Consider the following 23,688-nt stretch of genomic DNA (forward strand, 5'->3'; position numbering starts at 1 on the left):
ACTCAGAGCCACGTGGTCCTGCCTTAGCTGTGCTTTAAGGTTACCAAACCAAGCACTGCATGAAGTCACACGAGCTGGTCTACTGCAGTTTAAGCCCAGAGTATTTACAGACTGCACTGTATCTGAGATACTGATGTGCTGCTTCTGCAGCAAGTGCTTAATTTCAGTTTTAACAACGCTTTCTAAACTGGAAAGCACTGCAGTTTCTTAAAGATCTAGTTGAACTTGCATGAGTGCTGTTAGAGGTGCTTTGGACTTGCATCCTTAAAAGCCATTTAAGAAAAACCTGGCAAGCACAAGAGCAGGATCCAAGATTGAGCCAATTAAGAGCAAGCAACAAGACCTGCTTAATTTCTCACCAACTACAGGTATTGCATTGCCAAAACTAGTTACATGTTCCTTGAAACTGCTCAAGCTACATCAGGTCTGCAAACAATACACACACTTAGGTCCGTTAGAGTTTATGCAAGCAGTAGCACAGACTCCAAAGACTATTCCCCTTCGAGACATTTAAGGCAGCTTACCTCAGTTAGTACACAATATGCTCAAGCAGTCAACCTGTCCATAAGCAAACACTGCATTTTCACTTGCGCTAAGTTTTATTCTTGAGACCAGTTTGAGAAAGCAGCAAGTTTCAGCAAAATTGCTGTCACTAAAATGGTTATCTGTTAACATCTTCAATTCATTAACTTCAAAACCTGTAGCTTCTCGTAAGTTAGTACTAGTAATAGTTTCATGGTCTGCTGAAGTACACCAATGAAGACTATAACTAGATAAGTATCTTCTATAGTACACACTTACTATTGCCAGATTGCATTTCTCTATAGTGTTCTTGATAATTTAATTCTTAAAAAATGAACTAATGTATCAAGCATAACCATTCCAATTAGACAGTATTTCATGCAATATTTTATTGTAAAAATAATTTAAGATGAGATTTACAGTTCAGACCTTTAGGTTAAACACATTTTACAAGTACATTCCATTCTGAATTAAGTTGTTCTTTAAGAAATCAAGAAAAGAAAATCTGGTCTAACTGCAGATTCAGAAATTCATTATTACTGAAACCATTAAATGAAACCAACAATTGCAACAAAAGCTGGAATTAACCTATTGCTTGGTACCATTACTTATATGCATGCAGAAGAGTACAGTCAGTCTTGAAATAACATTTCAGATTAACTAAGCCTACACTAACCTGAAAATACTCTAAAGAAATGCAAATTGAACAAGTCTGCAAGTATGAGAAAAACATTTAACCATTTAATGGCTGGCCATTTTTATAAATGTCTGATCTTCTAGGCCCTTTAGCTTCATTGATGCACTCATTAGATCTCCTCCGTAGAGACAGTTCATTTTGCTCCTGCCTGCAGAGACTTCCTTTCATTGGCCGCTTTTTGTTTTTGCTGCATGATTTCAGAGTCTCTGTAAAGAAACAAAGTTAGATTTCAGATAGTGGCTCACTGTTTTTCAAACTAGAGCCTCTCCTGGCTTGCTTTCTACTGCCCTTGAGTAACACCAGTTTCAAGGAAAAAATTAGTGTATGTGTATTAGTATAAAACAGAGTTAGCTGTTATCATAGTATCTCTATTACTCTGGTCTATGACACCAAGGAAGCCTATGTTGTAGGTAAGTTGTTTCATTAATAAACATTTGTTTAAGTTTCAGAAATAAAGGACATAATGGATCAAATATCTTCAAAGTATAACACAATTTTTTCTTGTAACACCAGGCAAAAAGCTGCTCAAAGCAAGCAGCTTCATTTTTGGCAAGACCTGGTGGGGTAATCTCAGATACAAACCTTTACCTAGTGTTTCTACTCTAGCACATAAATGGACCATGAACCAAAGCAAAGCACTTAATCTCATTTTGACCAAGGCAGTGGATTTCTCCGAACCATTTTTCTTCCTTTTTGCTCATTTTAAGGAGTTTAGCCAATTTGAGTAGCTATGGAGCAAGCCTTTACCAGTTTGATTTGAAAGTGATTTGAAAGTGATTTGATCTAGGTTCAAACTCCTAAATGATATAACTGGCAATTTGTTACTACTTCAGCAGATGGAAATCTGACTTCCATCTAAACTGTAGGATCTTTTAGTACCAAAGGCATCCATATATCAACTTAGTTTTATATTCAAACTCTAAAGGCCTTACATTCAGTTTGTGTTTAGAGTATACCAGAGCAGTCTGAAGGTACTTCCAGTAATCATTCTGGAAAGCAGCTCACAATACATGCAAGGATTCTGGTAAGCAGCATAGCCAGGGTCTGGATTAAGTCTTGTCTGATTCCCTCAGAACTCTCCAAGGAAATACTAAGACTGATCACTGTATTGGGTATGACTGATTTGTAAGCACAGCTTCTCTTTAAGAAAACTGGAACATTTCTTTTACCTTCCTACAGTACTAGATCTTACCTCTGTTTTCTCTGAGAAGCAGACAAGCTATCTTCTTTCCTTTTCCCTTTGTGGATCTCCTGAGTCTTCTTCAGGTTCTTTTGGCGGGCCAGTTCACGCTGATTCCCACCTACAAGATATATTGTACAGTTTATGCAGGAACTGATGGTTATACATGTTCCTACTTCCACTTTATACAAAATACTATGAAGTGCTATGCTATGGTTTGAGATGCTACTGAGGTTGTCTCCAAGTTTAATGTGGCTACTGGAACAGCCACTTGCAAAATACAGGTATTATAACTCAATACCAACATAAAAGGTAAGTTTAACACTTAAGCCTGGCCTTGCCAGTGCTTAAAATGACTTAAGCAAAGCAAAAATTTATATATATGTACCCCCCCACACACACACTGTTTGCAGTACAGAAGACAACTCTTCAGGGGACAGGCAAGCTTTCCCCAGGACTATTAACCCCCTGGACTGATTACACACCAGGCTTTGCTTTTGATCAGACAGCATTCCTGAGGGCATAACATCAAAAACAGCACAACAGCTGCTCAGGGCAGATATAACCATCCAAATACTCAGTCTTCCTGGCAGCAGCCACAGCCACCTCAGTTACAAAACTTTTCTGCGCTGCCAACAACCTTTTCATTGTATCCACTCTTACAGCAGTTCAAGTGTGCTCTCCAGCTCACCTGCCAGGATTTTCTTTGCTTAGTATCTCTTCTTGCCCTGCTTCTTTTAGGCTCAGTATTCCAGTGTATTCTAGGTGTAATCACTTATATTCTTGAACAAACATGAACACAAGTTATTTTTACATGCTCAAAGATGACAGCTCAATCTCCCTGTAATTTGTTGTACCTGTTTTCAATCTCTCTCCAGTCTTAAGACTGCCTATGCTCTTTTTATCTTCAGGATAGATAATCTTCAGGCACCTGTCATTTCAGGTGTTGCAGAAGCAGTTTAGGACCAGGTCCAGAAGAAAAACTTTAAACACCAACTTGTTAACCTAATCCACAGCTTTGTACTCATTCTGTTTTAAGTGTACCTGCCATGTCAAGAAGTAGACAACAGCCATCCTATGGAAGCAGGGGTACTGCATGTTCTGGACACCATTATGTCTTTATACTGTTACACAAGTGGTGCTGCAAGGCCAAAGAAGTGGCTATTTTGACTGCTGCTTCCTGAAGGCTGGTCTAGGCTTGGAAGGTATACTTCATCTGTGACAGGACATTATGTACTACCTTTTGCAAGAGCTAAGAAAACACCTTATCCTCCTCCTCACTAGCATTCAAGGAGATCCTGTCCCCAGAGTCCTGCAGCATAGAAAAGGGGCCACTATTTGTTCAGAAACTAAAGTGAAACAGCTCTCCAGCAGTATTACAGCTTGACTGGGACTTGATGACTCATGGGCAGATGATACATTCCAGGCTATAAATTGTTGCAGAGTTCTGTAGTGCTCAGGAGGCATGAGTGTTGTATGCACAAGTTAGCAGCAATACAATAGGTCTTCTGTGGCACCTAAAGAAACTTAATTTCTTCTTTGTCCATAAAGAAATGCACAAAGTCAAAGCACACTATTATAGCTCCAGTTCATATAGCAGTCAGTTATCTTCCACCCTTATAACCTAAGGCATTTCCTTCCTCTCCAAGGTAAGGTTGTGCATGGTATCTGCAGAAGTATTCTGTAAAAAAGATAAGCTGAAGAACCAGGTTGAATGGCATTGCTGAAAAGCTTGGCTGCCACTTCTGAACAGCAAAAGAAAGCAGGTAGAAGAGTACAGCACTAGAATAGACACAGAGCAAAATAACTCTTTGAAATGAAGTTTAAACTTCCAAGTAAATGCTGCCAAGGATTGTTTGGCCCCAGACCTGGGATGCTGAATGAGCTTCCCTGGCTCCAAGCAAGACTGCAGACTTCTAGTCAGTAACATCAGTCTAAGTCTTCCATGGAATGTAGTTCAATCCTGTCAATAACTCTGTTCAGCTTTCTATAATGTGAAACTCAAGAATGAAGGCCACATATAGGCCCATATACCCTTCCCTGCTTATAACTATGCTCTAGAATCCCCTACCTTGCCTGACTCTAAGATGTGGTTTCACTTCTACCTGTCCCTGCTCTTCAAATTCCAAGATCCAGCAGTTCTTGAAAAGAAAGATAAACAAATGATCACCAAATAGCACACAAACTGGAACAAGCAGTAATAATCTTTGTTGGAAGGCAGTCAAAATAATGGTAACAAGGACTGACATCTGAGGTCAGGATTCCCAGGGTACTTTCTGAGCAACAAAGGAACTAATCACACACCAGAACTTAACAGGGGAAGAAAAAAAAAAAAATCACCTGCCACCATGTATTTGAAAATACAAAATCTAGTTCAGGTATGATGATACCAAAGCTTTGAAGTCTCAAAACATACACTAAAGATAAGACTACACAGTATGTCAACATACCACAGCTTTCTCCACCCCAGTAATTCTGATACTGTATTGAACTAGGCTGTCCTAAAATTAGATAATGTGATCATTCTCCTGTAATAAGATGTGGAACACTGTATCCCTTCTAACCTTAAGGTATAGATATTTTATTATCATGGAAAACAAAGAAATATCAAAACCCATAAGCCTAGCACTTCCTCCATACACTCTAAGTCTGATCTGTGCACAAACTCCTTTATATCTAGTTCTGCACTTTCAGAAGTACAGCAGATTTGAAGCTACCTTTTTTTTTTTTTTTCCTAAATCCGTTATCAAATGCACTTCCTCAAATAACAGGCAGTTTCTGTATTGCCAAATATAGTAGAGAGAAGACAAAACAGTAACCCCGCTACTGTTAGGTAATCCCAAAGTAGTCCAGATTTGGTTCAGAGTTCTCCGCCATTTTAGAACAGATATACTAACGTTAATTTTAACTAAGCTGATGATCTGCAAGTCCTAATTCGCTTTTAGTGACAGCCCCGACAATCACAAGTTAAACAGCGAGCTATTAAGTATCCGACAACCCTTTAAATACCCTTTATTTGCAGCCAACACTGAAGTTGAGCATTACTGCTTTTCTAGCTGACCACCATCTTCCCCTCTCCCCGCAAACAGCTACACCAGGTGACGCCAAGGACATCTTTGCTTTAAGCCCAAGACGGCGGCAGGATCTCGGGAGCCTCAGCCCTAGCGGCCCACGCACTCCCCGCGGGATTTCGCTGAAGAGACGCAAGGCCCCACGGAGCGAGACCCCACAGCGACAACCCAGCCGCCGCCCGCGGGCCCCTCCCCGGCTGCCGCCGTCGCGCCCAGGCTGCGCCTCTGCCGGCCTCAGCCGCCCGGCGCCATTACAGTGGAGCGGCCAGAGCGCTTCCCCACCGCTCCGCAGGGCCCCCAGGCAGCCCCATAACCCCACCGCTGCCGGGGGCCTGCCAGGGGCTGGGCACTCACGGGTCATGGCGAGACACTCCGCCTTGCCGGGCCGAGCCGCACCTCCCTCCCACGGACCGCTCCGGCTGCCAGAACCTTCTAACCCTCCGCCCCCCGCGCGCGCGCCTTATAACGCCTTGCCGCCTCTATGACGTCATGGGGGCCGAGGGAGGCGAGGGGCCGCCACCAAGCCACGCCCAGTCAGCGGGAGGCGTTCGGCCTCCGCGCGCTGGGGGGGCGGAGCTGAGGCCTCGGCGGGGCGGTGGCACGAGCGGCGGCCGTTGCTGAGGGGCGGGGCGGGGCACCCCCGGGCTCCGGCGGGGGGCGGGCGGCCATCTCGCCTCACCCCGGCGTCCTTCAGATACTGAAAGCGAAAAAGCTGTCTGTATAAGCAACCGCGTTCTCTTGCCTTTCCTAGAGACGGCTGGAAAAGCAAAAGAAGAGATATATGATTCTTTAGGGTTAACGGTGCTGCAGCCGTAATGGTCTGGGAAAGCAAGGCAGGCCTACAAGCATGTCGTATTGCCCTGGGATAGCTAGAAGGGACAGACCAGCTTCCTAACGACTGCTGTTCATCAGTGAAGAAGGGCTTTGCATACTTGAAATTATTTCAGCTGGTCAAATAAGACATATCCCTCTGTGATCTTGTGTATGTTTAGGTCATGTTTTCCAGTTTTTTACTGCAACTCTGAATGTTTTCATGTAAATGAAAACAGATGTTTCATCTCACAGTTGGGGGATTCACAGAGATAAATTTTAGGAAAAACTCAAAATAGTAATAGATGAAAACTCTGTGATATACAGACTTGGCATGCTGAGAGTTAGGTATTGCAAAATAAGCAATTGTGACACTGCAGCACCACTAGTCTGGGCCTCTGGAGCTAACAGCTCTTCTTGCCAGAAATTCAAGATTTCAAAGAAGAATGTATGTAAATGAAATAAGGAAAACAGTTTTCAAAATGGCTATGTATAAGGTGAGATTTCACAGCTTTTGATCAAGCAATAATCAAGCAGAAAAATCATTACAGATCACCATGACTTATAATTATCAAGCAAAGTTAAAAGAATGTACTTTGCTGCTCTCTTTGAGCACAACTCGCTTTCTCCTAGCTTTGCACACTTTCTTCTCAGTTTGCTCTGTCATCACTCTTCTCTTTCATCTATCTGCAAACACTTCCTCCTGGCTGTCTCTTCTCTCCCTCCCCTCTCATACTGTCTTCCCTTTGCAATACCTGATCCAATCCCAAAGGTCACTTTGCTGCATCTGCATTACCGTGTGAGTTTAGAGAGTAGGATTTGACAGTAAAAGTGTAATTTTCTAGTGCTAGGGTGCTTTGCACTGTCCAAGCCCTCCCAAAGGAAAACACTTTCCCAGCTTGAGGAACTTCGTCAGTTTAAAATTGATTATCATGGGGAAAACTAATGACTGGGAGTCTTTATAGAGATTTGATTTAAGGAAAAAAATGGCTTTTGAGTTAATGAGATATTTAAAGTATTGTTTTGGTGTTGTATTTATACACTTCATCGATTTTTTTCTGCCTAGATCAAGGGTCAGCCTGTACACTTTTAAGCCAAAACTCCAGGTCCCCAAACCTAACAAGAATGTAATTAACTTCATTTATATGGTGATACCAAGTCAATGTGGATATTCTCACGAATAAGATTAACTTGCATGCCTTTGAAGGACTGGGCTCAAAGATGTGCGTGCTCGTACGGACACAACTGCAGGCCCACGACGCGCTGTTCCAGCAACACGGGCAGCCCAGCACGGCGCACAGGCGCGGACAGGGACGCCGCTCCATGGGGTCGAGCCCCCGCGGCAACGCCCAGTGTTTGCCACCGGCGCAACGTCTCCCACGCCGAAGCCCTTCGCACGGCGAAAGGGCCGCACCAGCGCCGCCATCTGGCGGCACCTCCCTGCGCGGGCGACGGACGCCATCGCCACTCAGGCCCCGCCCGGCCGGTGCTGTCGCGCGTGGATGACGTCCGGCGCGCCGGCGGCGGGGCGGGGCGGCGGCGCCATGCCGTGAGCGGCGGCGCCGTGTGCCGAGCCGAGCCGAGCCCATCCCCGCGCGTTCCCTGGTCGTCCTCGCGGGCGGGCGCGTGCCAGCGCCCTCCGCCGGTGCCTGGCGCGAGCGGCGCCATGTTCCGCCGGGCCCGCCTCACCGTGCGGCCTAACGTGCGGCCCGGCGGCAGGGGCGGCGGCGCGGCGGGCCCGGAGCCGCAGGGCAGCCCGGGCCCGGGCTCGGGCTCGGGCTCGCCGGCGGCCGCCAGCGCCGAGCCCGCGGCGGGAGCGGCGGCCGAGCCCCCGCCGGCCGGGCGGCGGGCCGAGAGGTGAGTGCTGCCGGGGCCGTCCGGTCCTCGCCGTTGTCGAGCCGCCACCACAGCGCCGGGAGCGCTCGGCGCGGGCAGGCCGTGGCGCCGGGGTGCGGGCAGGGCGGCGGCCGGGGGCTGCCGCGGGCGGGCGGGGCGGGGAGGGCGGCGGCCGGGGGCTGCCGCGGGCGGGCGGGCGGAGCGGGGCGGGGCGGGGCGGCGGCCTGGCCGGTGCCGCCGCCCGGGCTCGGACCGCGGTGTGAGACGGGCTGGGGGGGCGCCGCGCCGGGGGGGCGCCGCGCTGGCCGCCCTTGGGAAGCGCCCGGGGAGGCGGCGGCGGCGGCCGGGTCTCCTGCCCTGCTTCGTGTCACTGTCGCCGCCCCCCGCGGGTCCCCTCTCCGCTCTGGAGTTGTGTCTTCCCGAAGGTGTCCTGCGGCAGGCGCGCCGTGCCGCCCTCGCCTGTACGGTGATGACAGAAGCGCATGTTGTAATCAAAGGCAACAACTTGTAGGTGCCTTGCACGTTTGCAGCCTAAGCAAAACGTGCGCTTCTTTATTGCGGTTGCATTGCAGGTGTGTGAAATAAAATACAACTTAGGACTGCAGAGGAGGGGCCTGGTGTGGTCAGATCCTGTGTTTTGCTGGTGTTGCTGCAGTCGGGAGCTCCACTTTGCAGTGCACAGCAAAATTCCTAGCCATCCATTACTGTATGACTTTTATTTTATGTTCTTACAGTAGTTTCTTTTTCCATTAATTTCCATACACTTTTTTCTGTATTAATGAGTGAAAACTTTCATGTTTTTTTTTTTTTGACAGTTTATTTTTTTAAAGTGTTCTTCATTGTAATGGATATACTTGGTAAGATTGGTCCCAGGACCAGTTCCTCGGGACCTTTCCCTAGTCTGATAATTGCATTTCAGAACAGCCTTCCCTCTCCTTTTAGCTAGTTGAATTTACATCTTGTATGAATATCTTTTTTATTTTTTTAGTTGAAACATGTCCTTCATGACGTAATGCGAGATCTTACAATCTTAAGTGTTTCCTTTGTCTAGAAAATCAGATATCAGACTAGTCTGATGTGATGTGTTTTTGGTTACCATGATGCCTTTTCTCCAATTTCTGTTCTATCTTTTATACTTGTTTTGCAATGTGTTGTAACAATGTTTTTCCTTTAAACTTTATTTTAAGGTTTTATATGTTAGAGAGGTCAGGTTACTGGATCTTTTGTTATCTTTTTTTTTTTCCTTATATGTAGGTAATGTAGTTGCTGTTTTTCAGTTATGTGGTACTGCTGCTGATTCAGTGGATTTATAAAATATTTTTGTATTTGTAATTTAATGGGTGTTTTAGTGTAACTTAAGTGTATGTTTCACAACTAGATACCAATGCTGTTTTAAAATGGATGGTATTCTAAGGAATCTGTTCATGTGGCTTGAAAAATAGACTTCTGCCATATCAGTAAGAAGCTCATGGGTGATAATGAAGGCAGAAAATCTCAAGGCAAACAAATCCACAAAACCACACCGTGCTGTTGTAAAGAAAAAGTAGAGCAGTTGTATAAAGCTTAAAGTATTTGTGATCTGTGTGGTTCATGTTGAAGGCAGTGTGCAAACTTCTTCAGTTTGACAGCCCAGTGAAATGTGGGGTAGGGAAAAGGCCTAAGAAAGAGCTTCTTTGTAGAAGTGTGGGTTTGGAAAAAAGCCCTTTTAAGAAGAGACATGTGGTCAGCTGAAGCGCTGTGATGTGACCCTCAGTTCAGATTTCAGCTGGAAGGAGCAGGTATTATCCAGATAGTAACTGCTGGGAGACCTGGGGGAACTTTTAGTCCTGGGAATATGTAGCAAGGGAACAGATTGGGGTGTCTCTCTTCTCACCTTCATATGCTCACCCTAAATTTCACTGAAAACGTGTTTCTTAAAGTTTTCAGTTGACTAGGAGATATTGAAGGCCTATAGCAATCAAATAGGAGAGAGCAGGCCCAGGGATTTGCTTGCAGTGTAGGCTGTGTATTAGCTTCTTGGAGAGATCTCTCTCTAGATGATGCATTTTAAAGGCTGCCCGCCTGGATGGCTCTGAAAATTCAGGGTGAGTGGATTTGAGAGGAGTCACACAATTTGATTTCTTGAGTGCAGTAGTTGGTGGCACACAGCACAATGTGTTTATTGTGTGGTCTGCAAGAAAAGTGAAGGCGAACATGAATGTGTCTTTCTCCATCCAACCAAAGGCATTCCTTCGATGTCCATCAGAACTGTATCTGTAATGTCAGTTGCTTTCATTTTCTCTGTTTCTCTAAGCTATGAATAGATTTTGTTGATTATCGGGAAGGAAGTTCTCTGAGCATAAGTGTGTCTGCTAAATGATGTTTGACTGTTCAAAAGTCTAGTGTGGTACTTCGATTAAGATTTGTAAATCAGAGCTGGCATGGAGAAGGCGAATAAAGAATTACTTTTCACTGTCTCCTGCAATGCAGAAAACAAAGGATATTGATTGGAAATTGCAAGTATCTTACTCAAAGCAAACAGAAAGGCAGCAGATATATAAACTCAATGTATGGGACAAATTTTTCAAAAAAAGTTTACTGGGGCTGTTAGATACAAAGACATCATCTCTAGGCTGTGCCTGAGCCACAGATAGCCGGTAGCTGGAGAGAATTTGGAAATATTTTGCTATATGGTTATGTTTTTCTTGTATTCTTTCAGAGGCATTTGCTTCTGACTACTTTTGGAGATGGATTATTAGTAAATAAACCATGGGTGTGGTCATCCTTATGTACAGAAACAAAAAAGGCATAGTTCAAATGTAAAATTAAGAAACCTTTTATGACTCAGTTTTAACTCAGTTAAACTGCATTTTTTACTGTGAGTGGCTGTCAAGGCACTGGAGTTGCTTGCAGACCTGGGAAGGGGATACTGGTTGGCATTTTGCTTGCACTTCAAAACTTACATATTGTTTCCAACCCTTATGCAGAGGTAAGAAGGCTTTCCATGGAAGGTAAAAGTTGTTGCTTCTAAAAGGCTGCTTACTTTGATGTGATCAGTGTGGGAAATAGAACAGTAGTGTTCAGTTTCACTGAGTATTTTTTGGCAATCACAGCTCAAATATCTACTTGCAAATACGTAAGAGGAATGTTCAGGTTGCATTGTCCTGAAAATCATAAAACTACTTGTTGTATATAGGTTTACTGAATATTTTTCGTATGTAACCAACATTATGTGGTGTATTTTTACAAAGCTTTATTAGCTTTATTGTACTATGGTGTTTGATATTCTCTGATAAAAGTAGAGAGCCTTCTAAAAAGAATGGGGCGACGGTGAATAAGGAACATGTAGTTTAGCATTATTAGTCAATCAGCTTGTAACATTAGTAATTAATATTATAATATATCAATTCTTACAATGAATTTAGGAGGAAGTATCCGCTGCAAGTTGGTTCTAGTGTGGCTGCTTGTATATAGTTGCATTTCTCTGTATATAGTTGCATTTCTCTGTAGCACTGCATTTATATTATTTGGTGCATAAATATACATACTGATCCTAAAAGTTGTAAAACTGTCACTGTAAAGTATTTCAGAATACTTTTTTTCTTTTCTTTTCTTTTCTTTTTTTTTTTTTTTTTTTGAATTTTCCAGAGATGAAAAGACTGATAGCTCAAATGATGCTGGAGAAGCTAGTAAACCTGCAGAGATGCCCACGCAGAGAAGAAAACGGATCTCCACTCTGCCCAATCTTGCAAAACCCAGGGCTGGACCTTCATCTGCACAACGTTCACCAAAACTACAGAGGCGAGCATCTCAAGCTCTTGATGGCAGTGCTTCACTTCAGAAGGATTCCTCTCCATCAGAAAAGACTAACGTTGAAAGTTCTCCAAAGTCTCCCATACTACCCGAAAAGAAAACACCTGTGCCACAAGTGCCACAATTCTCTCCATTTAAAAAATCAGCCAACAAAGAACAAAATGCGAGTGTAGCTGCTCAGAAAAATGATGATACCCTGCAGAAGAATGTACCCTCCCCACTCAAGGAGAGACCAACGCAAGAAAGGTCGGTGACACAAGAGGAAAAGCTACTTACAAAACCTACTCCTGTAAAAGAGAAACGAATGTGTTCTGACCGTGAAAGGATCCTCAAAGCTCGGAAATTAAGAGAAATGCTTAAAGAAGAGCTGAAGAAAGAACGGATGGTAGGCCTTTGTGGTGGGCGGTGCTGATGCATGAAGGGCAGAGAAAGAGAAGTGTGATTCACCTAATCTTATATATCACCTCTCCTTTGCACTAGAGTTCTCTGACAGTGATCAGCTGCTTTCTGCTAATAGTCTGTGGTATCTTATAACTCTTTGTAGAGGCTTAAATGATTCATAAGGGATAGCAACATTGTGTTCCCTCATAATACAGATTATTTTATGAAAAATTGTAATTTTTTCTTTTTCTAGACCCACAAGCCTTTTTGACTTGAGACCTGCTAATATATAATGGTCAGCATTCCAATTTAAATAACTTCAGTTGGTAAATAGAACAGAGAAGTGTGCTGTAAGAAGCCTGGGATTTGGGATTCCTCGTGTCTTTACAACTTAATCATTGACTAAGTTCTGTGATGTTCTCACTTCTGCCTGCACTGAGTATTGAATTTCTGTGAGAGTTTAAATTACTTAGGGGTTGCTGGTGTCCTCTCTGACAAATGGACACTTCTAAGATAAAATTACTTCAGTGGTTGAGAGGAAAAAAACCACCCTAAATTGGGCGCTTCATGAACAAAGCAAAACTATTTATTTGTGAAGTATAAAGTATTTTCAAGGTGAATTCAATTGTTTTGTTTTTACGTAGAAACAGTTGAAACACAGGCCTCCAGTAATTGAAGGACGTTCTCCACCAGATCGTTCTAAAATGACTATGAGAGACTTGATATACTATCTGCCAGAAAACAATCCTATGAAGTAAGTATGACTTTTTTCCCCCCTCGTTAGGTCAAATGATTTTTTTCATTTTCTGCCAACTTAATACCTGTGAAAAGAACAATTCTTAAAACTGAAGTATTCTTCCTTAGCATTGGTGCAGCACTGTTGCAGTAGCAGCATAAACTTATAAACGTTTTCACAGATACTCACTTTTGTACAGAAGTGAGAATGGACCTTAGTGTACCCGATGGAATATAAAAACATGAAGCTGTCCCCCCTGATGATTTATCTCTGGACAAATGATGTCAAATGCAGAATAACATTCAGTTGGTGTGTGTGTATTGCTTTATTTTTATGTATAGCTCCAGTTACTTCCATAGTTATGGAAACTAGGGATGCTATAGGTGGCCACCAAATCTCGTGGGCTCTAGGACCCAAGCATTCTTCCCCCTCAGGCTGCTGAAGTGCCGCTGGGTGCACTCTAAGACCCAGGAGGTCTCTGTGTCCCAGTTGGATGGATGTGGCTGCTGCTGTTGCTGTTAGCAGGTTTGGCCAGTAGCAAGGTTGTGTATGTATCCCAGGTAGGCATGTCCACAGAAGACACTAGCACAGCTGGCCACACAGACTACCACAGACAGAGCAGTGCCTTTACCTGCAACTGCCACCAACAACCACATGAACATAATAAGTACAGCTTCCAAGTCCTGTTCTTCCCCTCTGGCTGATCAGGATTGACATTCACTAGTGAAAACACAAACACCCTCGCTTTCTAGATTCGTAAGCACACTTCCAGTGACAGATCCCTCGAATTCAGCATGACTTCCAAGTCTTACACCATGCCTGGACTATGAGCTCCCTGACCCAGTATGTATATTTCCTCCTACTTGTTGGCTAGTTCAGTTTGATGTTTACTAGCAAAACAGATGCGTGTAGTCTCACACTTGTATCATGATCACCCCCACAATCATGGATCCCTTGGATATTAGCATGGGCTCTTAGTCCCCTTAATATTCATGTCCAGATCTTGGGCCCTTAGCAAGCCACTGATTCAGATCTTCAGTCTTTCCACATGTGAGTTTCCACCTACTCACTGGCTTGTCGAGCTTGAAGTTTGCTAGTGAATTGCACATGCACGTATGCACACAGGATTAAGTTTGCTGGAAAAATGTAAGCACAGCCAGGTCTTTGCAGTTGCTGACACTTAGATTTCCACATACCCTGGCCTCTGTAGTTGCTAGCACCTAGACTACAGGCCCTGTGACCTGCAACCGCTTCTCTAATTGCTGGCTCTTGGACCTTTCAACACCATATATCACACACCCTACGCTTGCCAGTTCTTGGCCCTTAGACCTATGGTCTGTGGTCTCTTCAGTTGTTGGCACCTAGACCTACAGACCCAGTGACCTGCAGCATCTTTTCCAGTTGCTGGCATTTAGGCTTTGCTGCACTCACACAGAGAGAGTAGCAAATACATAAAAACACAGAAAAAATAATTGAGAAACTGATTTCTTAAGAAGATAGGAGAGACTGCAGTGATCAGGCAGGAGGGCTCAGTCGGACAAGCTTACTGACTGGCAGCCTGCTTGTATGTGACTGGCCCAGTTATCCCACTTCCTCTCCATTTTCCCATGGGTGTTCTTCTCCATCCATCGTGATCTTCCCTTTCCCATGAATATCCCCTAATAAGTTTTACATAACCTGACAAGCCTCTTCTGATATGCAATAAATTTCTCACAGTCCTACAAGCCCCTCATATATCCCATAATACTTATGATAACCATGTTTCCCCCTTTTTTTTATCAATCACAAAGTTTAGATTGACCTTCTTCAAAGCTATGCCTGAGTAGTTCCTCTAATAGTCTGTCAATCAGTGGTTGAAGAGTTCTGGTGTTTGTTTTTGTCCCTGTTATCAACTGCTCCTTAATGTCTGTGTGTCCATTTTATTTATGACTTTCCTTGTTATTTATTATTTCTTTTACACTGAATAGTCCTTAACCAGATAACTTAATGAACCAAATGCTCTCACATGCCACATACTCTTACGATGGATATATCCATATGCCTCTAAACCTGGCTGTTGTAAACTATGTTAGCTTTATTCAATTGTATTCTCATGACAGCATGTGCCTTGAAGGTGTTGACTCTGTAGATCAATTTGGGATGGTGTGGATGGTGCAGCAGGAGATGGTGCAAAATCTTAGGGATGAGAACCTGACAAGCAGCTAGGGAAAACTGTCTGGCTATTCTCAAAAATATGGTGCTTACTGGAAGGACCAGTTCTAACAGTGAAGTGTCAGTGATTTTCATGCTCACAGAATTTGTTAATCAATGCAAAATGGAGATGCTGGTGTGCAGTAGCATAGTTGTACCATCAAGTAGGACCTTATGATGTAAGGTAGGAGGTACTTGTTTCTCAGTGAACTAATGGCTGCTGTTCATCCTCACTTTCTTGTGATAAGGTAGTTTGAACTTTCGGTTGAAGGCACTGTGGACATTAGTCAGTAGTGAATCAACTAGTGATCATCATCACAGTCTCATGGATCACTACTTGAAATCTCTTGCTTTGTCCTTTTAAAATGCCTTGAACAATTAAGGCTTATGCAAAAATCCAGCAAAATTCATTAAGCAATCACGTTTGTTCAATTAGATCAAGTCCAGATATGGTACAAAAAACCAAAAATATGAAAGCTGTGTGTTTCTTTGTTCATTGTCCACTAAAAGGAGGTTTGGGGGGGTGGCTGTGTTTTATTAAAGTGAAGCAAAAATGTGTCTGCATGAACTTTCATCTCCAGTGTTTTATAAAATTCCAGGTCTTCACTGGCAGAAGAAAAGAGAACAGAAAAAAATTCTGCACTGGGTCAGATGAAAGAGTAAGTCTTGATGATTGAGGTATTTAGAGTCAAAAAGATTTCTGTTTCTGTTGGAAAAAAGCTTGCTTTATGTGTTGTAATATTGACAACATAAGTCTTTGTTTACTGTTTCAATATTGTAACCCTTATTTAAAACAAAATGTAATTTGAGAGGGGAGGGTGGTTAAAGAGCATTCTATTTCAGTATTATATTTCTGGGCTGTTTGTCCGTTGTATAATGGAATGAAAAGCAGAGTCCAGAGTCTTTGTTGATTACATTGCTAGTGGGCTATATTGCTGAGTGGTTCATTAAATTGTTGAACATCTGGTGTAGTGAGCAGCAATTCAAAACATTAACAAAAGTGATGGTTTTGGTTGATCTCTTAATTGTAGACAGGAAGAGAAAAGTACTCCTGATCATGAAGAGGAAGATGAGGAGGAGGAAGCAGAGAATGGGGAGGAGAGTCAGGATGGTCCGCTTCTAGTTCCTCGAGTGAAGGTGGCAGAAGATGGCTCAATTATTCTGGATGAAGAAAGGTACCAGATTCTGCATTCAACTCATGGACAATATATACTAGACTACTACTTGGTTTGTGAATTAAGAACAGTTATCTTGGACAGGGACAGACATGAGTGTGTTGATGTGTTGAGAGCCGAGCTATCCTAATTTAGAAAACAGTGCAAATATATGACAAAATATGAGCAGCAAGTATCTACATTGCAGTAGTGGCATATTTACTCTGAGAAATGTATTTTTGGAGAAGGAGGGAGAGAGGAAGATGCTATGTTTTATTAGAGTGAATGAATGGTGAATATTTGTCAGACTTCTAAATGTCTTCTATTTCGTTCACTTCTTCAGTTATCACAGTTGCACGAGCCTGCTCATTGCTATTCTGTTGTCAGCATGATTTGCTCCAGCTTTGTATCTTGAACCTTGCTGCTCTGTTCAGGTGCCAGTGTTTTCAGTAAATTTGCTTAGAATGGTATGACCTTTCTAAAATACTAGAGTATCAAATTATTGACTGTCCAAAAATCTGAATAGTTCATTGATAAACATCACCAATGTGTCTTGGTAGTAATATTTTCAGAGAAGTCTCCTTTTGTTGCTGTTCCAGTTTAACTGTAGAAGTACTAAGGACAAAAGGTTCATGTGTTGTAGAAGAAAATGATCCCATCTTTGAACGTGGCTCTACAACTACATATTCCAGCTTTAGGAAAAGTTTTTACACAAAACCATGGTCAAATAAAGGTGAGTATATTTTTGATTTCAAGTTTTGAGTCTGCAGAACAAGCTTAGTTTTCCACAAATGCTCTATACTTACAACTTTTATTCCCAGTGAAGTTGATAGATCTATTTGTGCGACAGTCTCCGTCTGCAAACTCTTATAACAAGCAGAGCTCTGATGTTTGCTGTGAAAGTAGGCATGCTTAAAAAAAATCCAGTGTCCCGTGATATGTAGGATACCTGTGACTTTATTCTGTCGTGGACTGTTAGGTGCTGTGGAAGTGCTAATGTGCCTTTTTATCAAAAAGATAGTTTTGGATTCTAGTATCAGGACATTTCAGCTACCTATGAAACAATTAGGAATTTTTAACAGCTTCCCTACTTGGTTCTTCCAATATGGGCAGGAATAAATGATATAAGCTGTGTCTACATGGCCTGATAGTTGTCAATATGCACAGAATGTTTTTTATGCGATTTTTTTTTTGATTTTGAGCATCCTGTAAATTGGTCATTGTCTTTAGGCTTACAACTGGAAATACTTTTTACAACTGTAGATGAAAAACTTAGCTTCAGAATTCATTGTGCTGCTTTTGGACTACATTGTTTTCCATTTACAAAGAATAGTATGAATGTGTGCAAAATGCTTGGTTTCTTTTTGTGTTTGTATTCATAAATCCATATTTTGGAGCTGGTTAGCTTTAATTTACTAACTTTACTAAACGTATGGCACATTCTACAGTCTTATGTCAGATCAGACAATTCTTTCTGTTAATGGTTCATTTAATATTATTAAAGGTACTTAGGTAAAATAAGACATGAAGAAATTTCTACCCAAAGTGAAAACTTTTCCCATTCTTGAGCTTTATTTTTTCATTTTGTTGAGCTGTAAGCAAAATTAAGTTTAACCAGTTAAAAATGGTGGAAAATGAATGTGCGAAAAAAAAAAAAGCGCAAGTGTGTTTTCTTTAAAGGAATATTTTAGGAAGTATACAAATGTGATTTGCATCACTATGCAAGCTGCAGGGTGTGTTTTTAGTGATGACAGGTCAAATTAGCCTGAAGTGTTACTTGCTGTATTTTCAGCAAATGTCATCAAGAGTGTCTGTCTGAAGTTAAGAACTAATCCTATGTGGAGGAAAAAGTCACTGTTCACACTGTGAGCATATTATACAACTAAATATCATTCAGAGTAGTATATTAGGAATTAAATTTATAGGAAGATAAAGGCTGATGTGAAGGTGTATGATTATATGATTGTGGAAGCTACTCATTTCTAGAATGCAAATGGTCCCTATTATGCTATAGTTCCACTTTTGTAAGAAAATATTAATATTATTTCAGCATTTGTCTTCCCGACTCAGTGGAGAATGAGAAAGGCTGTGTGCATGTGTGTGTGTACATGTATGGGCTGTGTGTGTGTACATATATACACATGTGTATATATATGTACGTTTGTGTATATGTGTATGTATATAAAAAGATGCTTTATTCAAACTTGCTTTTGCTGAAATGAGTAGTGTTAGTAGACCTGATTCTTCACTAGACGGTGGGAAATGTTGGTTACTTATCTAAATAATTTCTTAGCAGGCATGTTCTCTTTCAGTGAATTGATGTATGAAAATTGGAGAATATATAATTATAAAGATTAGTTTGATGTACCTTTGTGTTATGTTTCTCATTACTGTTGGGATGATTTATCACATGATAATTAAAAATACTTACTCAAGTTTTAACTTTGTAACTTTAAATTTCACTGGGATTCTCCAATTCACTCAATTTACAGCCCCGTTAGATAACTTAATGGTCAATTATAATTTCTCTGAATCTGCAGAACCAAAAAGCGGTCTCTTCTACGAGTTACCTATCTAGTTGTATTAATAATATGGAAAATGTTTTATTTTAGATACTAAGAAAGATGATAAGTTTAAGTACTCTTAAATATTACCTATGTATCTTTTTTTTCCCCCAGAGACAGACATGTTCTTTTTAGCTATCAGTATGGTAGGAACAGACTTCTCCTTGATTGGGCAGCTGTTTCCTCATAGAGCCAGAGCAGAAATTAAGGTAAAAATGAAAGCACTCAGTCAAGTAATTAAACATCTATTTTCACTCTTCTGTTTCTTGCTTGCTATTCTTGTGCTTCTTATTAGTATTGATAATTTTGATGCTAATTGGCTCTGGAGTAATGTTTTTAATAACCATTTCCAGGAATAACTATCTGAAATAAGAATATGCTGGGTTGCATTCTGATCACCATATTTAATAAGCAGACACCATATTTAATAAGCAGATATAGCTAGTCTTGATTTTATTTTAATTGAAAAAAGCTGATAGTGGATGATGTTTGAGGTTCTTTTGTGTTACCTTTCTCTTGGTATCCAGCTAGTAACGACTTCTATATTTCAACCTCTGCCTGGACTGGAAGTAATGAGGGTGGTTGGAGGAAGATATTGAAAATAACCAAAAATAAGCTAGTGATACATATTGATGATAGAAGACAAATTTTAGCTTTCTGTGTAAAAATTAATGACAAAAACTTGTGTGCTCTGTGAGCATGCCTGTAAGATTTAACTTCAGTTCCTATAAAATTTTATTACTAGAGAAAAGTTTAAAAACTTTATCTTCATTTGTGTTGTACAAACACATATTGTTGCATTTCTTGCTTATTTAAAGATAAACGTAACTTTTGTTTTTAGAATAAGTTCAAACGTGAGGAAAAAGCAAATGGATGGAGGATAGACAAAGCTTTCAGTAAGTAAAGAAAACACACCCCATGCTGCAATGACTCAGTTAAATGCAGTCATCTTTCTTCATTGTCATTTTTGTGCTTTGCCTTGCTTGAATTAATTATATGAAAAAGTTTTTTGCTCTTAAATGAATTCAGAATTTAGGCACTCTCAGTTTTTTTTTATAACAGATATGATTCACAGTAAGAACTTTAGGTTTAAATTCTGGCTTTGCATTGATGAAATTAATATAAACTTTTAGTTGAAGATTATTCTGGTTCACTGATATTTAGAGCACAGTTCCTAAAGATTCTCAAAGCAGTTTATAATTAAATGCTTTATATGTTTTTTGAATGGGCCACATAAGTCTTAGATTAGCACATTAATTCATTATTTGATACTATGGTAAAATTTATGTATTTGTCACTTCTCAAATTTTCTAAACTGCTAAATATTGTACCCTTTCTTCTACCCTTACCCTTGATTTTTAAAAACAAGGTACCACAGTCCTTATGTCACCTCTATCTAGTTTCTGCTAAAGTGATACTCAAAAAGAATTTTCTGTTTAAATATGTAATTGTTGCTTTTTAATATTGTAACATGCACCAGTGATTATTTTACAAAAGCAGAAACTTGGAAAGATTATCAGCTAAGAAAACTTTTGCATTTCTTTGTTTTAACTGGACAGAAGAAAAGCGGCCCTTTGATTTTGAGTTCTTTGCTCAGCTGCTTGAGAAGGTCTTGGCAGATGAGGAGAAGAGGAAGCAAAAGACTGTTAAAAGCCAGAAGCCAAAAGAAAAGAGGCCATCAAGGACTCGGAAGAAACCAAAAGGTACCTCAAAAGAATGCTTGAGATACCATTATAGAGCAGTGCTGTTAATGTTGCTTCAGTCATATATCACTAACGAAGTAAAAATTGCATAGGGGATCTTTTCCTTCCCTGTTCTGAATAGGGCAAGGGAATTCTGGGTTCATAGCGTAATTCTTTTTCAGATGTAGTTTGCGTACTTGCAGGATGATAATAATTGTTAGCAACCGGTTTCTTGAGGGGCATTTTCTGTAGGCCACACAAAGATTACTGCTCTTCCAGCATTTGAAGCACTGGACTACTAAGGGATATTTTAATTTAAAAATTAAAAAGTATCTTCATGAGTTGCCGCTGAACTCACTTTTCAGAATCCTTGAGGCAAAACCTTATTTTTGGCATGCTGTTTTCTTCTGGGACTTTCCATTTAAATTTTAACTCTTTTTTTTTTTTTTTTTTTTGAGATGCTGTTTCTCCTTTAGCTGCATTTTGACCCCTAAAGTCTGAAGGCTATAATTCTTTTCAGGGGATCTTGTAAACTCTGTTTTAGTTTTCTTGTCTGTTTAAAATAAAGTATAAAGATTATGTTTAATTACAGCTGATCATTGTATTGTGTCTTGCTACTATAGTATCTGTGAAAGGAGTTTTCACTAGATTTGTTTAAATTAAAAACAGTTGGACTGACATCATTTGATTGAATTCCCTGCTAATTTTGTGGATTTTTTTTCCTGAGTATTTGTTCTTAATGCCATCAACAAGGAAATGGGTTCTTGTGGAAGAAACAGGTGAACAGCCCTTAAAAGGGATCCTAGCTAGGAAGTAACATTTCAATTTAATTCTTAAGATTGACTTGATTTTGCTTTTCTCTAGCCTTGATTTCAGATCTGATTTAGTAAAGATGTCCCACATAGTAGGTTTTATAGCTACATGTAGAAATTATGTTCATAGTCTTTAATTATAGGTTAATTGTACTTTGTGTGTAAAATAGTGTGGGCATGTATAAGAATAAGAAAGCATGTATAAAAACAAAAACAATGGAGAAAAAGTACTTGGTGGTTGTCTGATGTTCTACATAAATACATGATAACAACCACAATGTTCTGGAAAAGGGAGGAAGAAGAATTTTAGAAGCTGGTTAAAGCAGAAGAAGAACTTACAAATTTTTAGCTAGAAAATAATTCAGCTTTCTTATGCAAATAAAAATGATTAACTAAAATAAATCTCTTGATCAAAATTACTTTTTCATGGCATACTTTCTGCAGCCATAATTACCTTTCTATAGAGACAGGAAAATTGTTTTCAGGGATGGCAGTGCCTATTTTTTGTGGACCTAAAAGTGATTGAGTAACTTCCTAAAAAGTATTGGAACAAGAACATTTGCTTAATACATGCTATATTGACTTTACACTGGTGGAAGTGTTGTCTTATGCACAAAATGTGTTCTGTGTTTAGTGTTGCAGTTAATGTGTGTTAAAGTTTTTCTTTTTAATCAATGACTGACTTCTCATGGACCTGCTTGTATGCATAACAATGTATCAACACTGATATATGAATTCACAAGATGTTGCTATTGGAAATATCTTTGAGATTTATGGCCCCTAGTACTTTATCAGCCTATTAATCAGGAACCATACTGTCTCAATAGCGAAAGCTGCCAGTGCAGAAGCTGCTGGTGATCAAGATAATTCTCAGAAAGCCAGAATTTCTGATGTAGAAACAGAAGCAGATGCTGTGACAGCTGAGAAGGAGAATGAAGAATCTTTGGGTGTTTCTGAACGGACAGAAGAACAGGTTGCATCAGAGCCAGTGTTAGCAAAAAAGAAAAGAAAAAGAAGGAGAAAAGATGACCTTGAACAGGAAGTAGAGAATCTTCCAGAAGAGACGGCAGTCCCTTCAAAAACTGCTGTCGAAGGGAAATCCTCTAAGAAAAGTAAGAGACAAAAATGCTCACCTGTAAGTGTTCAAATACAAAGTCTTTATGTAAAGATGCTGTGGTCTTAAAAATGAGAACTGGGATTTTGTTCTGTTACTGATCTGCCTTGAAAGGTTATAGAACCGTGCCTTTCAAGAATTCAGCTTTCATGCTAAATCTAAATGTTATGTTTTATTTTAGCTGAGGACAATTCTCTTAAACCTTAATTATGTAATTTCTGCTGGGATTTTCTTTGTTCCTGACTAAATCTTGCTTCAGTGTAGCTGGTATGTGAGAATTGGAATTCTATGCTGTTACCCAGAATGTCCACATTGATATTTCATTCTTATTTATTAGCAGGAAAAAGTTCAGTATGTGGTACTGATGATCAAACTACTGGTGATGGTCATACTACCTCGGGAGAAGAACTGGACAGTGTTACTGAAGAAAAGCAAGATCGGACTCCTGCTCTCGAGGAGGAGAGATCAGAGTCCTGTTTACCAGTGGATGGCATAACTGAAAGTGATCTCAATTTATACAGGTGATTTTTGCAATAGAAAGCTTAGGCAAAATAAGAAACGGTTTATTTTTTAAAATTGATTGAATTTGTTGTTTCTTACCATCATGTTAATTGACATAGATGGACAGGATTTTTAATTTCTCAGAACTGTGAAGGTGTGCCCTACTATGTTTTAGTCATATGCTTTCAATTGACACCCTCAATGTATTCTCTGCCCTGATGCTCTCCTTGTAAATTGGTTTACATCAATATTAAAATCCCATCCAAAAATACTTTCCTTTTTTGGGGGGGGCGGGGGTGCTTGAAGACTGGCTTATCCTAAACATTGGCTTAAAACTCTTAATAGTACTACGAATATTGCTCTCAAAATAGTGATTAGTAATGTTGCTAGGTAGTGTTGCTATACACTTGGAATTTTTTAATAGGGATTTCCTTGTGAGAAAGGAAAATTGCTCAGATTATACTTGTGCTGAACCGACATCTTGGGTTGAGAGGCAAGATTTTAGTCTCAATTTTGGGCATTCTTTTACTAGAAAGAATGTGAATATTTGTATTTTATTGTTTTTTTTAATATACAGAAATGGTAAATCTAAAAACTTACTGTGAAGCTGTCCATGCTGCTTCAAAATTTTGCATGTTAAGTGCTC

The 23,688-nt window shown here is 40.6% G+C and overlaps 1 protein-coding gene and 1 long non-coding RNA gene across 5 annotated transcripts in view; one reads left to right on the plus strand and one right to left on the minus strand.

The window, feature by feature from the left end:
* Positions 1–1,294: 1,294 nt before the first annotated feature.
* LOC135324509 (uncharacterized) lies at positions 1,295–5,818 on the minus strand. 2 transcript variants are annotated; one of them, XR_010385882.1, is made up of 5 exons: positions 5,409–5,818; positions 4,471–4,540; positions 3,091–4,080; positions 2,412–2,520; positions 1,295–1,425 (listed from the first exon to the last, which is right to left on the minus strand). It is a non-coding gene; the product is annotated as an uncharacterized LOC135324509 (long non-coding RNA). The 2 variants fall into 2 exon arrangements; XR_010385883.1 differs by having other exon boundaries at positions 3,091–4,096.
* Positions 5,819–7,759: 1,941 nt separating this feature from the next.
* Positions 7,760–23,688, plus strand: part of LOC135324404 (transcription factor TFIIIB component B'' homolog) — a 51,667-nt gene continuing 35,738 nt past the window's right edge. For 2 of the 3 annotated variants that reach the window (XM_064500571.1, XM_064500573.1), the window contains exons 1-11: positions 7,760–8,137; positions 11,744–12,293; positions 12,934–13,043; positions 15,815–15,874; positions 16,247–16,390; positions 16,969–17,102; positions 19,048–19,142; positions 19,775–19,829; positions 20,493–20,636; positions 22,255–22,539; positions 22,879–23,062. In XM_064500571.1, the coding sequence (XP_064356641.1) occupies positions 7,947–8,137; positions 11,744–12,293; positions 12,934–13,043; positions 15,815–15,874; positions 16,247–16,390; positions 16,969–17,102; positions 19,048–19,142; positions 19,775–19,829; positions 20,493–20,636; positions 22,255–22,539; positions 22,879–23,062 (1,952 nt within the window). In that variant the 5' untranslated portion in view covers positions 7,760–7,946. The remainder of the gene's footprint in view (positions 8,138–11,743; positions 12,294–12,933; positions 13,044–15,814; positions 15,875–16,246; positions 16,391–16,968; positions 17,103–19,047; positions 19,143–19,774; positions 19,830–20,492; positions 20,637–22,254; positions 22,540–22,878; positions 23,063–23,688) is intronic. The other variant, XM_064500572.1, reaches the window with a different exon arrangement.

The sequence above is a fragment of the Dromaius novaehollandiae genome, chromosome W, assembly GCF_036370855.1.
Source record: "Dromaius novaehollandiae isolate bDroNov1 chromosome W, bDroNov1.hap1, whole genome shotgun sequence".
NCBI classification, from domain to species: Eukaryota; Metazoa; Chordata; class Aves; order Casuariiformes; family Dromaiidae; genus Dromaius; species Dromaius novaehollandiae.